We start from the raw sequence: 16,641 nt of genomic DNA on the forward strand, positions 1-16,641 counted from the left end.
TGTAGGTGAGTCCGTGGATGTGCTGAATCTTTGCCTGACCACGATAATGGACTGGATGAGAGCTAATAAACTGAGACTCAATCCAGACAAGACCGAGACACTGTTGGTGAGTGCCTTCCCTGCTCAGATGGTGGATGTTTACCCTGTTCTAGATGGGGTTACACTCCCCTTGAAGGAACAGGTTCGTAGTCTGGGGGTTCTTTTCGATCCTTCCTTGTCTCTTGAGGCGCAAGTGGCCTCGGTGGCAAGGAATGCGTTCTACCACCTTCGGTTGGTAGCCCAGCTACGCCCCTATCTGGACAGGGATGACCTCGCCTCAGTTGTTCATGCTCTGGTAACTTCTAGGCTGGATTACTGTAATGCGCTCTACATAGGGCTGCCCTTGAAGACAGTTCAGAAGCTTCAGCTAGTGCAAAACGCAGCAGCCAGACTGCTGACGAGGACCAGCCGGTCAGCACATATAACACCTGTTCTGGCCCGTTTGCACTGGCTACCTATTTGTTTCCGAGCCAGATTCAAGGTGCTGGTTTTGACCTATAAAGCCTTACACGGCGTGGGACTGCAATATCTTGTGGAACGCCTCTCCCACTATGAACCTACCCGGTCACTTCGCTCAGCATCTAAGGCCCTCCTCCGGGTACCAACTCATCGAGAAGCCCGGAGGACAGTTACTCGATCTAGGGCCTTTTCTGTGGTGGCCCCCGAACTGTGGAATAGCCTCCCCGAAGAAGTACGCCTGGCGCCTATGCTCCTATCTTTCCGGTGCCAGGTTAAGACCTGGCTATGCTCCCAGGCATTTTAAGCGTTTAAGTTATAATTTTAATTTTTTTCCCTTTTCTTTTGTTCCTGCTTGTATTCATTGTTTGTAGGCTGATTTTATTGTGATTTTGTATTTTAACCTTTTGTACACCGCCCAGAGAGCCATTCGCTATGGGCGGTTTATAAATGAAACAAATAAATAAAATAACAATATGCTAAAAAAATAGAAAGGTAAAAATATATAGGAGGTGGGGAGCAGGCCTAAGGCTTTTCCCTGCAAAGTTAGTCTTAACTGGCCTAGTTCCCGGGAGTCAGCAGCAGTACAGAATTAAGAGTTAAAAGTTAGCATTCCCTAATTTCCTGTCATGGCAATTCGCCCAGAATAAGTTTGTTTTCCCTTCACAGGTCTTCACAAGTCTCCAGGGCATGAAACGTACAAGGCCACCATCTTCCCACTCTCTAATCTTTGGTGGTGGGAAGAGAAGCATCCACCAACCCCTTTATTTATCGAGGCTGGGTACTTAAACAGTACTTAAACAGGGCCTCGAATGTCGCTGATGTAGGAAAGGAGACTGCTTCAGCTAATTATATCTTTTTGTCGGTTGCTTACTTGTTGTAGCTCTGCAAGCAGCTTAAGTCAGGACGAAATGCCTGGACGGAACATAGGAGTAAGATAAGACGCTGTTTTGAGCAATCTTCCGGACAGCAAAGAGAGCTAAAAGTTGTCTCATTCAGAGGCAGTTGTTGTTAAAGTGGATATTGTTGCTGGGTGTAGAAAAAATCAACACTTTAGAAAATAAGCTACGGAGCTCCCGGTGTAGTGTCCTCCTACGCCGCCATCTTCCGCGTTGAAAATCTCCAAGTTCTATTAGAAATAGAAATGCGAAATTCAGAATAGCATATCTGTAGGTACTTGATGTGTAGAATAAATAATTCTACACATCACATGAATAAACACTTAAGATCACTTTTCTTTTGCATTGCTACATTCTAAGACTACAATCCTATGTGTACATACCTGGCTGGGGATAAGCCCCATTGAACATAGTGGGACTTCCTTCTGAGTAAACATGCATTGGATTGTACCATACATAATGCAGTGTTAGCACCAGGGCTGTGGAGTCGGTAAGTCAAACCTTCGACTCCGACTCCTCTATTTTTCTACTGTCCGACTCCAACTCCGACTCCTTCATAAATGACAAATGTAGATTGATTTATGTTAAAATATTAATATTAAAATATTAATTTTATTTTGAAGCTGGAGTCGGTACATTTCTACCGACTCCAATTCCACCCAAAATTGCTTCCGACTCCGACTCCATGACTCTGACTCCAACTCCACCGCCCTGGTTAGCACGCACGTTTGGAAAGAACTTAAGGGAAAGACAACAATGCAATTCTGTACGCAGGATTTATTCTGGAAAAGTTTTGTTTTATTTTATAAATCTAAATGACTTAAATGGACAGGAAAATAAAAATTAGGTACTGGAACGCTACATTAGAGCTTCGTTAGGAGGAATATGTCCTTTTTCTGTCCCTTGCAATTGCAAGCTGTGCATGACAGCCAACTTTACATAACATACAAGCTTCAAACCCATCAACAGCATTTCTTCAGCACTGAGATTCTGGGTCCATATCACCGTGCCTGTAAAATAATAGGCCCACTTCTATGAAAACTGCAATCCCAGCCTTTGGAGATTATAAGAATCTACTGTAAGAGCTGATGACAGCAGAGCTGCAAAGCAGAGCGGACTGTACATAAGATCTAAGCATTAATATTGACTTCACATTTCAGTCCACTGAGGGGGGAAAAGAAAGTCAAGTTCATATGGAATGTTCTTTAAAGCTTACAAGGTCATTTTAATAAGCTTGCGTACAAGGCGGAAAAAAGTTAGTTTATACAAACATTTATTGGCTGATTGTCAAGGCTGGCAGACTGAACACGCAGTCAAAAGATAACAGCACCTCATGACCAAGGAGACAAGCCTTGTATTTAAACAGCAGCCTGGTAGACACAGGCGACAAGGAATTGCATGCAGTAAGTGAGCAGGCTGGCAGAGGAGAGGGAGTGCTCCATCCCTCCTCTGTTCCCAACACTGAAACAAAGCAGGCACCCAGCAGAGGAAAGTACTTTCCTTTCGCATCCAGCAGAGAAATGCAGCAGGTGGGTGTATTATCTGGCCACTACTGGGTTAACCTTTTCTATCCAACATCAACTTTGGCCCAACACTGTCCCACAATGGCCACCACTGTTTTCTGAAGCTTTGTTGCCAGGGACAGAAGGGGAGGAAGATAGCAATGTGCCAAGGAATTTCTATACCTGAACCTCTAAATGTTAACACAGCATTTAAAGGACATTTCCCCACTTATTTTAAACCAAGAGACAGCAAAACATGGTAACAAAGGAAAAGGAAATCACACACATTCCAGGAACATTCAGAACCTGGCTACCTGTTTGCCTGGATTGCAGGACTATTCACACATTAGTATTCACACGCTGCCCACCATTCTCCACCAATCTGTTAAGACATGTGTCTGTTGGGAACCTGAGTGTGTGAACCTGCCACCCACGTGTCTTAACAGGGTCAAAGAGTAAGCCAGAATTCAGAACTGAAGAGGACAAATCAGGAGACAGGATCAAGGAACAAAGGGGTATAGTGACTCTGAACATGGAGGTTCCACCTCATTCTCCTATAGCCAATGAAGAACAATGCTCCACAAATGTGTCAAAACCTTTTTAAAGCTCTCTAGGTAGTGGTGATAGCAAGTTTTGGGTTTTTTAAAATATCAGATCTAGATTAAATTGGGGAGGAGGGGACAGGCTTGCATTTTGATGCTGACAACAGTGTGGGCTCTATGAAAAACTTGTATCCATGAGCAACACCATCCTAAGATCAACATACATCTGGAAGCACCTTCAATTGGTGACTATCACAATGTAGTGTGGTCTATGCAGCTGTTTCTCCCAGACCAAACAGATGCTGAAAACTGACCGAGACCAGCTTTAACATGGATGGCTATTGCCATGGAATCTTAAATTGCATTCCTTTATTCACTTATCTGTGAATAAGTCTCATCAAATTTAGTGGGACTTACTTCTGAGTGGGCACATACATAGGATTGCTTTGTAAGGCAATCAAAGTGAATGTGCCTTGTTACCAGGCATGTGCATGTCCATGTTACATGTATCTATGAGCTTGTAAGATACCCGTGTAATCAAAAATGCAATGTTTGAGGGGATATTAATCTGGAGATTGTAGCAAAATACAATGGTTATTGTACTATGCTTATACACACTATTATTGCTTGGGGAAAGTGGCAGAAGATAGGTGAGTTTCAATTTAGGCTGAATAAAAATAATATATTTATTTCTACAGCCAAAACAGCAGTCAGCAAGTGAAATGGCTTTGCAGCTTGAGGATCTGAAAGTGACGGCAAGGCAAGAAGTAGGTAATAAAAACACTTTATTCTAAGTACAAAGCAAAACAAGCATAATGCATATAACTAGGCCTAGACATAATTCACTATGCTTGCTATCTCTTTTTAATGAGCTACATCCCTTCAGCTGACCATTACTCTCACCTGTCTCAAAGAGGTCTTAAAGGGAAACTCTACTACACGATGTTACAGAATAGCAGGACGGTTAGTTAATTAGACACAATCTATCATATTTCAGGGATGCGGAACCTTTTGTTGCTAAGCAGGCTGGATCTTTATCAGATCCTAGCCTCACAGGCCTGTCAGTCACCTGACATCAAACGAAATCGGCTTATTGGGCATTTTGAAATCCTGAAGTTGGGACTTTAAAGCAACATGCAGGGCTTACAAAGAGCCCTGCATGGTGCTTTAAACTAAATCACCCGAGGCTTTGCCACTACTGCCCATCAGGTGAAGGGCAGTAAAGATGAAGCCTGCTTTCTGCAGACATCAACCGCACAAGTACATTCCCCATGAGGAAACTTGACCACACAGCCGGTCCAGTAGGCTTCGACTCTACTGCCCATCAGCTGATGCCGAAGGATGCTTGCTCATGTACAACTGGAAGCACACTTCTTGATTGTGCATCGACGGCCACGCCTCTCCATCTGGTATGACATCAGGCATGGAGGAGGTGGCAACCCTTCCAAGGGCCACTTCCTAGTGGTGGGTATAGCTGATGTATGAGAGCATATGCATGCGCAAATACAAGCAGCACACATACACTCACTACACTTGCCACACCTGCCATCAACCAAGATGGCGGCGGAGGCACCAGCCCCTTAGGGAAGCCTCGGCTGCCATCTTGGTTGATGGAAAGCATGCGTGCACAGCCCAGGCAGCATTCATTTCAAGGGAAAGGTAAGTAGGTGTGGCATGTGTGGGGGTGCCGGGTCAGGCTGGTGCCCAAGGGCCCTGGCAGGGGCATCACTAGGGCGGTGCGGCAGGTGTGGGCCGCACCGGGTGACACCACCAGATGGGGATGACACCCAGAACCGCCCCCCCAGGCACCGCCTAGGCACCAACGAGAGTCTTCGCGTGGCACGCCGGCTGCCTTCCTTGACTGTTAGAAGTTGGAAGCGATGGCAGACAAGGAGGTGGCGGTGCGCTCCCGGGTCCTGTCGTTCGGCTGCGCGCTCCGCCGCGCACATGATCGCTCGGAGAGAGAAGGCGCTGCGGGCCACACCGGGTGACACCAACCCTAGTGACGCCACTGGACCCTGGCATGCCTGGCGCCGGCCTTGCACATAATCCCTAATTCCCAAACACATCTACTAATATAAGTTTGGCAACCCGAGCACGTGAGAGTGTATCTAATGTATGTAGTGTATTAATAAATGCAGAACAAAGGACATCAGACTACATGGAAACTCGTTTTAGGATGACAGAAAGCCACTTTTCAAAATTTAGGAATTGTGTTTAAACTTGTTCTGCAAATCTATCACCTTGGGAGTTTATGCTGGATGAGTAACAGCTTCAAACAAAATAATTGAGGAAACTGGGACATTATAAGAAATGGGGAAAGAGTTTGACTACTAAGTAGAGCTACGTACAGGAGGCAAAAGAATGTGGAAGGAAAGTATGAAGCCAGATGGGACTTAAACATAAGTAGCGGGTGAAGTCTGGCTCCAAGGTATGGTCTGAAGGTACAAGAGACCATTGCTTTGCTGAACCTAAGCAGGTCTAGGGCTGATCAGCACCCAGATGGGAGACTGCTTGGGAACCACATATGTACTTAGGGATGCCAGGCTCAGGGCCTGAGACTGATCCTGTACCTTTAGGAGAAGAGAATGTCAGCCAAGTGCACAACTTTTAATGATACAGAAGACCTCTTGGGAGGCCAGGCCTGGTAACCACGGGGTCTTCTGTATAAGTTGTGCAGGGGGAAGGGAGAATTCCGCCTTGTGGTTTTCCCCATTACAGTGTTGCAAGAACACCTGCACTTGGCTGACTTTCTCTTCTCTTAAAGATACAGGATCAGTCTCAGGCCCAGAACCTGGCAACCCTATATGCACGGCCTTGGGTTCCACGACAGAAGGAAGGCAGGATATAGATGTAAGGAAAGAAAAACAAAGCAGAAAATTACATTAAAATGTGACAGAACTGACACCCATAATTCTATGGGAGGAAGGTCATCCTGGCCGATTTCTTGGGCGTTTTCCAAGCTCAGTCCTAAAGCTCTAAGAACTCTGTAGGTGTCTCCTGGTTCTTGGTTTTTACTGGGGCATCAGTGTTCTCCCCGCCCCCAAGAAACTACAGTGAAGTCCAACGCTAGGACCCTTCCTCAGCTTCTTTCTGCTTGCGAGGAAATGAAAGCGGAGGGAGAGAAACCTGAAGCAACCAGCGGCTTCTCCCCGGCCGTCCTTTCCCACAGCCTCAGGCTGGGATTTTTGGAGACTGACATAATGCAGCTCGCACCGATCCGTCTTTCAACACACAGTGTGGGAATCTGCAGAGTTGGAAACAGACGGGAGCAGCGAATGGGAACCTGAGTTGCGTCTCACGTGATTAGCCAACAGAGCGCCGAGAAGGCGGGCGCCGTGCCTGCTGATGGTGCGGTTTCATTCCCCACCCTCCACATGGTGCTGAAAAGGATAGTGCAAAGTCCGTGGCTCAGTCTGCGGGAAAGATGGCTTTGCAAGAGCGAAAGGGGGCTCCCGATCCCGATCCCTCCTCTTCCTCCCCGTCGCAACTCTTCACCTGGGACGAGATAAAGCTCCGAACGGGCAGGGGGCAGGAGCGATGGCTGGTGATTGAGAGGAAAGTCTACGACATCAGCCGCTTCCACAAGAGGCACCCGGGGGGCTCCCGCGTGATCAGCCACTACGCGGGGCAGGACGCCACGGTGAGAAGAGGGGTGGCTGGTGGTGGTAACGTGAGAATCGGATCATTCCGGGGAATAACGCAGGGACTCCTGCGCCTGGGAATAATCCGTCCTTACACGTCAAAGCTGATAGACTGTTTTTCACGGGGGTTGAAATGGTGTGATGAGCTGTCCATGGAAGTGCTGTTTCAGTCAGAGGTGCCTACCCAGGCACTTGCACGGTTCACTTCATGTGCTGGTGAATCCAGTGATTCTACACATCATCACGTGTAGGCGATTCTACCCATAGAAAAAAGGATTTCCTCATGAGGTTACCGCAATTTTTTTGTTGCTAGCGGTGGTAACCGAATGAAGATCCTCCGCGGCGCAGAGTGGTAAGCGGCAGTAATGCAGCCGAAGCTCTGCTCATGGCTGGAGTTCGATTCCAACCGAAGCAGGAAGTCGAATCTCCGGTAAAAGGCGTCGAGGTCCACTCAGCCTTCCATCCATCCGTGGTCGGTAAAATGAGTACTCGGCATACGGGGGTGGGCGGGGTAAAGAAAGACCGGGGAAGGAACTGGCAAACCCACCCCGTATATATGGTCTGCCTAAGTAAACTTCGCAAGATGACACCCTAAGAGTCGGAAATGACTCACACTGTAAGTGTGGGGACACCTTTACCTTTTTAAAATTTCCCCCTTAGTATTTAAATTTGATGCCTTTTAGATATAGACTGATGGATAGACAGATAGATAGTTATATAACAGAGATGGGATTTAGACAGATATTCGCCTACTTTTATATAAAGAGATACATCTGTTGCAAGTGATATTTAACTATTCCAGTATTTAATAAAAGTAAACCACATTTCTGATTTTCTGTCCATCTTCTTTGATTTGTACGTAGCAGGCAAGTTTGGTCATTGTGGCATATTCAAACAATCCTTGTTCCCACTCGTTCAGATTTGGGTGCCCCCATCCACCGATATTGCTTATAATATTCACGCTACAGTCACCAATGCCATAGGGAGACTGATTTATTTTATATTAATTATACAAATTATTTATATCCTACACCTTCCATCCTGAATGGGATCTTCAGGATAATGCTTTGTCCTTTGTGGGGATGTCTTTTTGTGTAAGTTATGTTATGTTATGTTACGTTACGTTTTATTTCTAGGCCGCCTTTCTGCCAAATAGGCCCCCAAGGCAGCTTACACACAAATACAAATACAAAATGCAAATAACAACAATACAATTTACAAAAAAAAAAAATCAAACTAATAAAGTCCTAACATCTCTAAAAAAACAGGAGCAGCAAACCAAAAGCATTCATCTTCCTGGTAAATGGCAGCCCCCAGAAAAATGTCACTAAGAGCAGGGGTGGGGGGCAAAGCAGGTGGAAAAGCATGCCCCTTGATGGTCCCAGCACAGTCCCATCCCTGCAGTAGCATGTCTCAGTCTGCAGCTCTTCCTGATAAGGCCCAGGCAGAGGGGTGGGGCAAGGCAGATGGAAATGTTTGCCCCTTGATGGTCCCAGCACAGTCTCATCCCTGCAGCAGCACATCTCAGTCTGCAGCTCTTCTTGAGAAGGCCCAGGCAGAGGGGTGGGGCAAGACAGATAGAAATGTTTGCCCCTTGATGGTCCCAGCACAGTCTCATCCCTGCAGCAGCACATCTCAGTCTGCAGCTCTTCTTGAGAAGGCCCAGGCAGAGGGGTGGGGCAAGACAGGTGGAAATGCTTGCCCCATGATGGTCCCAGCACAGTCTCAGCCCTGTAAGAAGACACAACAAAGGGGCTCAAGTTCAGTCTCAGTCCTGCTTGCCACCTTGGGGAGATCTTGGACATTGTGATGTAAATCTGCCGTTTAAGGCAGCAGCATCAGAAGCCAGGGGAATGTTTACTTATGCTTACATTTATATCCCACCTTTCCTCCAGGGAGCACAAGGTGGCATGCAAACATGGTTCTCCCCCTCCCAATTTTATTTTTACAACAGCTCTGTGAGGTAGGTTAGGCTGAGAGAGAGTGACTGGCCCAAGGTCACCCAGTGAGTTTCAGGATCGAGCAGGGATTTGAACCCTAGTCTCCCAGGTCCTAGTCCAACATTCTAACCACTATACCACACTGCCTCTATATGTATTTTCACATATTACTGGGATGGAGAACATGTGGGAATTTGAATTGTGGCTGAAATCCTATACAAACTTACTTGGAAATAATTCCCATAGAACTCAATAGGGCTTACTTCTGAGGAGACATGCCCTCCAGAGGTCTTGGACTCACACTCCCGTCAGCCACAGCCAGCACAGCCATTCTTCAGCTTTGGAGGCAAATATTTTCAGTGTGAAAAGAAGGCCTTGGGGAAGGGGGTACTGAATTGTTCTTTCAGAGATTCCCCAAAGTTTACCCTCCCCGTCTTTGCTGCTGTTTGCTGCCCTGATCTGCTGCAACTTCTGTGCCCTTTTTAAAAAAAACAAACTACCTTCTTCATCTTGGGGAAAAATGAAGTTGTGTTGCATAGCTAAATCTGATCAGCTTCATGGCAGTGAAGTGCTAAAGTGCTAAACTCCTACTAGAATGAGTGCTAAACTTCCACTAGATTCTAGGAACTACCTTTTATGGCATGTGAAAGGTCCAATATATTGCACAAAATCAGAGCTTGGCCAAGTTACTTTTTTGAACTACAACTCCCATCATCCCAACCCAGTGGCCATGCTGGCTGGGGCTGATGGGAGTTGTAGTTTAAAAAAGTAACTTTTCCAAGCTCTGCACAAAATACCAGGTAAAAAATGGCCAGAATAATGGAATAAAGTGAAAGCAACCTTCCTCTTGAATGCATGGGACCTGGGGGGGGGGCTGCCAAAAGGTGTGTTGGGACTGGAGACACAGTATGATTACTACTGAGCTCCTGCTCCATAAATATTGTTTCACCCTTCTACATCCCCTCTCCCTCCCCACCAAAAATCAGGAAATGGGGAAGGGCGTTTTCCATGGGGAAAGAAGGCATTTGTGGAAAATGCCACCTTTCAGCTCAACACTCCTTGCAGACATTCAGGTTTTGTTGTCCTGTTGTGGTTCAGGTGTTGGACTACGACCTGAGAGACCAGGGTTCAAATCCTCACACAGCCATGAAGCTCACTGGGTGACCTTGGGCCAGTCACTGCCTCTCATCCCCAGCGGGAGGCAATGGTAAACTCCCTCTGAATACCACTTACCATGAAAACCCTATTCATAGGGTCGCCATAAGTCGGGATCAGTTTGAAGGCAGTCCATTTCCGTGACCTCTTCATGATATTATCCATTCACTAAGGCCGAGATGGGCTTCATGCCTGCTGTGTAACTTCAACCATGCATGCAGTCCCTAGACTCACCAAAGCCCGAGCATCTTGCTTAGGAAGGGTGAATGGCAATGGAGAAGAAGAGTAAAGGAAGCCCAAAAAGAACAAGAAAAACTTCCTCATTGCTCTACTCATCTTCTTTTTTGGGAGAAAAGTATCCAAATAAACAAAAAAGAGTAAACACAAAATTTATAAACTATATCATTTCTTCATAGGTTGACATGTAAAACATATCATTGCATTTCTGGCCTTCTGTCGTTTCTTATGCACACATCCCTCCATGCCATCTTTGTAGAGGTCAATGGGCAATTTACCCCCATTGGTAATATGCAACACCTATCGTACGTTTTGCCAAGGTAGAATTTTTAGGGTTAAGGTTAATTAATTTTCTGACAATTAAAAGCCTTGTACTTGGGGTGAAATTAAAAGGATGTTTATTATAAACAGTTTAAATTTAACTATGGAATTAAAACTTGGCCCTGTGCATGTTTACATGGAAATGAATCCCACTATGTTTACTGAGTCTTATGCCCAGGTAAGTGTAGGATTTCTGCCTCTAAATTATTCTTCAAAACCATAAGATTTCTAATAGACATATGTGTGTGTGTTGGTATTTTATTTTTCCTGGTTACTAGCTTTATGGATTTTAGTGTCTGTGTGTCTCTGTGTTAATTTCCCCCCTCTTTTTATTGATTGGACGTTGCTTTGAGCACCCAATTTTCCTATCTTACACACACATATCTGAAATTCTTCTTTGTGAATCGTGTGTGTGTGTGAGGGGGAGAGAGAGAGAGAGAGACAAAAGAGGTCACACACCTGTACCCACAAAAGATTAGATTCAGCCTGCACATAACCCATAAGAATCAGCAAAAAAAAAAATTTCACAACTCTAAAATGAATTACTCAAACAGTTTATGCAGAAGTAGGAAAATAATTTGCTTGCTTATTCCACCTCTGAATAAATTAGGATGAGAGAAGACAGGGTTGGAGTCGTACCTGGGGAGTGGCAAGAGTGAAACCAGTTTGGAGGGTAGTATTTATTGCTCATAAAGGCTATACATAAATACCACCTTCTAGAATTTAGGTTTGCTTCTAGAGTTATTCCCAAAATAGTGCAGTTTATATATCAACTTCTGCTCGGGGTTATGCTCAAAGCCAAATTAAGTTTCTGAATAATTATAGGTTATAATTAATCACAACCTATCAGGGTGCTAAGTGATGTCCTAAATTAAGTGTACAGACTGCTGGGGGTCCACCACATCCAACACCAACCTGGCACAAATACAAGTTGGATTGCACCCTAAGTCTCAGGAAGAAAGCTAGGACTGGGGAGGGCAGCTGTGAGAGAACTAGAAAAGATCCTCAAATGCAAAGATGTATCACTGAACACTAAAGTCAGGATCATTCAGACCATGGTATTTCCGATCTCTATGTATGGATGTGAAAGTTGGACAGTGAAAAAAGTGGAAAAGAGAAAAATCAACTCATTTGAAATGTGGTGTTAGAACAAATTAAACCAGAACTATAATTAGAAGCTAAAATGATGAAACTGAGGTTATCATACTTTGAACACATCATGAGAAGACATGATTCGCTAGAAAAGACAGTAATGCTGGGGAAAACAGAAGGGAGTAGAAAAAGAGGAAGGCCAAACAAGAGATGGATTGGTTCCATAAGGGAAGCCACAGACCTGAACTCACAAGATCTGAACAGGGTGGTTCACAACAGATGCTACTGGAGGTCGCTGATTCATAGGGTCGCCATAAGTCATAGTTGACTTGAAGGCACATAACAACAATTCTTCACCAGGAAAATGAACATTTTCTCAATATTGGCAGAAAATAACTTTACCTACAATGACTATCTACCCATTATATCAAAAGGCTGCAAACTTTTTCCTTTGGATTTTCTAGTATATTTTTGTATAATGTGGTTTAAGGTGAGGCACTGGTCAATGGTGCTCCTTCCTTTATAAAAATGCACCTGTGCTTCACTATCTCTCACCCCAAGCAGTTATCAAGGAAGCTCTTTCCTAACCATGGATCCTAGGATCCCACCAGGGAATGGGATGGGGCTGAGGGAAGACATCAGTCCTTGACGTGGCTCATATGCTTTCATTCCAAACCAAAATTTGTTTTTAGTCTGGAGAAACAGATTTAAAGCCAGTTCCATTCTTCACTTCACTTGTGAAGTTCTGGAAAGTTTAGTTTTCATTTCTGCTTTTGAATTCATTTATATGAAAGTTAGTCCTAATGATTTCAAAACTGCTAAGCAATTATGGGCTCCCTAGGTTCGCTGCCTTGAGTTGTATTGAAGAAAGGTAAGCTACAAATGAAGTTAACATATATCCTGCTCTCTTTGGTTTATCCTATGGTTATTATTATTATTATTATTATTATTATTATTATTATTATTATTATTATTATTTGCTTTAGGATCCTTTTACAGCATTTCACGTTGACAAGACTCTGGTAAGGAAGCACATGAAATCACTTCTGATTGGGGAACTGGCGCCCAATCAACCCAGCTTTGAACACAACAAAAATGTAAGTTTGTCTTAAAATCCGCAATTTTATTTATTTATTTATTTATTTATTGTACTTGTATACCGCCCCATAGCCGAAGCTCTCTGGGCGGTTTACAGTAACTAAAAACAAATACAATTTAAATTAAAACTGTATAGTAGTTTGGGGCAAAAAGCAATGAAAGCATCTAATTAAAGCATAGCAGAATCTCCCATTCATGGACTTCCCTTAATTGCACAATGATCTGCATTAAGCTCCAGCAGTCCTACCTAGGAAGGGTGGCAAGATATTGCTCTAGTACTTTCATGAAAAAGCCTCACCTGTATTTTCATCATCTATTATTATTATTATTATTATTATTATTATTATTATTATTATTATTATTATTATTATTATTATTATTATTATTATTGGAGATCTTGCAAGGCCAGTAAATGTCTAATATAATTTCCCTGGTTTCTGGTTTTACAATATTTGCGTACCTTCTCTGAAGGCCTTTCTCCAAGTGCCCCTACACCAAGTGAGATCCAGCAGGTGTCCACAAGAGAGAGGGCCTTCTCTGTGGTGGAACCCCAGTTGTGGAATGCTCTCCCGAGAGAGGTTCGCCTGGTGCCTGCTCCATATTCCTTTTGGCCCTAGACAAGGCTTTCTTATTGTCCCAGGGTTTTAAAATGTATTTTATAATGGCATACCTCTAGCACAACGTCTCTGTCTGTGTAAGGAAGATCAGATAGAATCCCTCTCTCATGTTCTTTTCGCCTGTCCGTTATATAATAAAGAAAGGGAGCTGTATATTACACCCCTCACCCAAAAGTATCCAAACAGGTCTCGAGAGCATTGGATGCCATGGTTTCTTTCTGGCAATGACAGTATTTATCTGATTCCAGCTGCAAAGTTTTTTGATGCAGTTCAACGTATCCGTTTGTTATATATTTCTAATCTCCCCCCGTAGCCAATTTATTGTTAATTCCCTCTTCTGTGTAATTTAGTCAATCGACTGTAATTGCCTGTAAATTTTCTTTGATGGGTCCCTGACCGCAATAATAAAGATTTGATTTGATTTGATAAAATGTATTTTAAAGTATTTTGAGATTTTGGTTTTTAAAAAGTTTTTAATTTCTGTTCGAATTTCATTTTGTTACTTAATCTCTGCTGCATTGTTTTTTATACTTTAATTTTTAAAAACATTCTTGTTTTGTTTTAACCATGTCTGTGTGTGCCATCCAGAGAACTTCAGTTGCAGAGTGGCATAGAAATACCGTTAATAAGTAAATAAAGCTGCTCTTTAAACTTAATGGTTCTCAAAGTGGTTGACTATAGTAAAAACAGCTAGAAAGGCGGATTATATTGTCCTCAGGGTAGCAGACATCATGAAGCTCTGGGCTCAGTGGCGGCAGCAAAGGTGGCTACAGGAGGAGGGGTTCTTATGAGTTCCCTCCCCAGTCTCCCAGGGCTACCACAAGGCAACTGTGTTGCATACTTAGAGCAAAGGGATCTGCCAAGAAAGTGGGTAGATCAGTCCAACCTGTTTCATTTTCACTGGCACCCAGACATAGTTCTGCTTTGGTTGAAAGAATGCATGCAGTTCCCATTTAAATTGTAAGCATTATTATACATATTAGTATACATTTCCCCAAAATACATATTTTTCAATATATTTGTCCATAAAAACACATTTTAGCCAGTAAATACATTTTTGGGTGCACTTTTCATGCACCATAACTGCATTGCAAAATCCAGAGAAATGCATAATCTGAATGGGAATTGCATTCTGATCCACAAACAAGTTTGAGACCATCACATGGGGTCAGTCTGCTGCAAAAAGGGGTCCAAATAAATGCCTCTTCCATCCCTACTCCAAGTTGGATCTTTCCACAGAAATTGCTAGTAGAAGATTTCCGAGAGTTGCGGACTAATGCCGACAAGCTGGGACTCTTCAAGCCAAGACCACTCTTCTTTTTACTGATGCTTTTGCACATCCTATTGCTGGATGCTGCAGGGTGCTTTCTCTTGTGGTACTTTGGGACATCACTTCCGTCTTTCCTTATTGCCACAATGCTGCTGACCATTGCTCAGGTAATGTTCTTAAATTATCTGTCTATGTTTGGAAAACATGTTGATTGAGGGGCAGTTGTATATCCCTGTGGCACAGTCTTCCCATCACAATCTATCTTTTAACCAGCCTAGCAGGAAAAAGACCCCTCTCCGCCAAGTACAAAAGAATTTGGCTGACAGGTGCAAGTGCATGGGCTTTCATGGGAGAGACTCCGTGCTTTCTGAAGGTAGCATGGATTGCTGAAGAGGCAAATTTATTTATTGATTTGATTTATATCCCGCCCTTCCTCCCAGCCAAATGGGAAACCACCACAGATTGGCAAGAAAGGATGGGCATGACCCTGACTTTGTTTTGATGTAGCTAAAAGACAATAATGCTGGGAAAAACAGAAGAGAGTAGAAAAAGTGGAAGGCCAAACAAGAGATGGATTGATTCCATTAAGGAAGCCATAGACCTGAACTTACAAGATCTGAACAGGGTGGTTCACGACAGATGCTGTTGGAGGTCACTGATTCATAGGGTCGCCATAAGTTGTAATCGACTTGAAGGCACGTAACAACAAGCATGTCTATAACAAACACTAAATTCGTACATATAAGGTTTGTAAAGAGACAGGAAGAGTATCTCCTGAATCAAAAGTGTCTAAGTCTTTGGTCCATACTCGTGAATGAATACATACATAGCTGCTATAGTGCTTTTTATATATAAACTGCTGGTACTCTTGCTTGTAGACTTTAAATCTGTATCTCAATGGAGCAAGATGTGTATATTATGGCCAGACGTGTTTTGACTTGTGTGTCTTTCTCAATGGCCTTTCAAGCATATACTATACAGAATAAAAATGTACATTATATATTAATAGAGCTTCAATTTATATGACTAATTTAATTAAAAATTAAAAATTATTACCTACAATTTCTTAAGGGATAGTGGAAAACACTTACTTAACAGATTTTCACTTGGATGAAAAGTAATAGGTGCAGGATAGATGCATTTCCATTAGTTCTGTAGCCAAAGTAAATTACAATTAATTTTCAATATAGGAATAGATCTTTTCATTCCCATTAATAATTATTTCTTAACTTGCTTACCATTTTTTATCCAATTCCTCTTGGCTTGAAAGGCCATTGAGAAAGACACACAAGTCAAAACACGTCTGGCCATAATATACGCATCTTGCTCCATTGAGATACAGATTTAAAGTCTACAAGCAAGAGTACCAGCAGTTTATATATAAAAAGCACTATAGCAGCTATGTATGTATTCATTCATGAGTATGGACCAAAGACTTAGACACTTTTGATTCAGGAGATACTCTTCCTGTCTCTTTACAAACCTTATATGTATGAATTTAGTGTTTGTTATTGTATGTATTAAAAAACCTTTTTTAAAAAAAATATTTAAAAAATTCTTTTTGCATAAATTGTAATTGTAATGACCACATACCCTAACTTTCTGTAAGACACAGTTGTATCTGTTACGGTTGATTTTGAACTTCAGATCCTAACATAACAACAAGCAGTCAACCAGGGCTCCTTCTTTTCTGAACTACCTCTTCTCCTTTTTAGTCTCAGTCAGGTTGGTTGCAGCACGACCTGGGGCACCTTTCAGTCTTCAGCAATCCGAAATGGAACCACATTTTTCATGAGTATGTGATGTGCCATCTAAAAGTAAGTGTATTG

General features: G+C 43.1%; 1 protein-coding gene across 2 annotated transcripts in view; it reads left to right on the top strand.

Moving 5' to 3' along the window:
* Positions 1 to 2,899: 2,899 nt before the first annotated feature.
* LOC133390187 (acyl-CoA (8-3)-desaturase-like) overlaps positions 2,900 to 16,641 on the top strand; it is a 29,621-nt gene continuing 15,879 nt past the window's right edge. Inside the window, exons 1-5 of one of the 2 annotated variants that reach the window (XM_061638241.1) lie at positions 2,900 to 2,923; positions 4,137 to 4,205; positions 12,814 to 12,924; positions 14,782 to 14,979; positions 16,528 to 16,629. In XM_061638241.1, the coding sequence (XP_061494225.1) occupies positions 2,915 to 2,923; positions 4,137 to 4,205; positions 12,814 to 12,924; positions 14,782 to 14,979; positions 16,528 to 16,629 (489 nt within the window). In that variant the 5' untranslated portion in view covers positions 2,900 to 2,914. Of the gene's footprint in view, positions 2,924 to 4,136; positions 4,206 to 6,755; positions 7,082 to 12,813; positions 12,925 to 14,781; positions 14,980 to 16,527; positions 16,630 to 16,641 lie in introns of those variants that run through there. The other variant, XM_061638240.1, reaches the window with a different exon arrangement.

Source organism: Rhineura floridana, chromosome 8 (genome assembly GCF_030035675.1).
Source record: "Rhineura floridana isolate rRhiFlo1 chromosome 8, rRhiFlo1.hap2, whole genome shotgun sequence".
Classification (NCBI taxonomy): domain Eukaryota; kingdom Metazoa; phylum Chordata; class Lepidosauria; order Squamata; family Rhineuridae; genus Rhineura; species Rhineura floridana.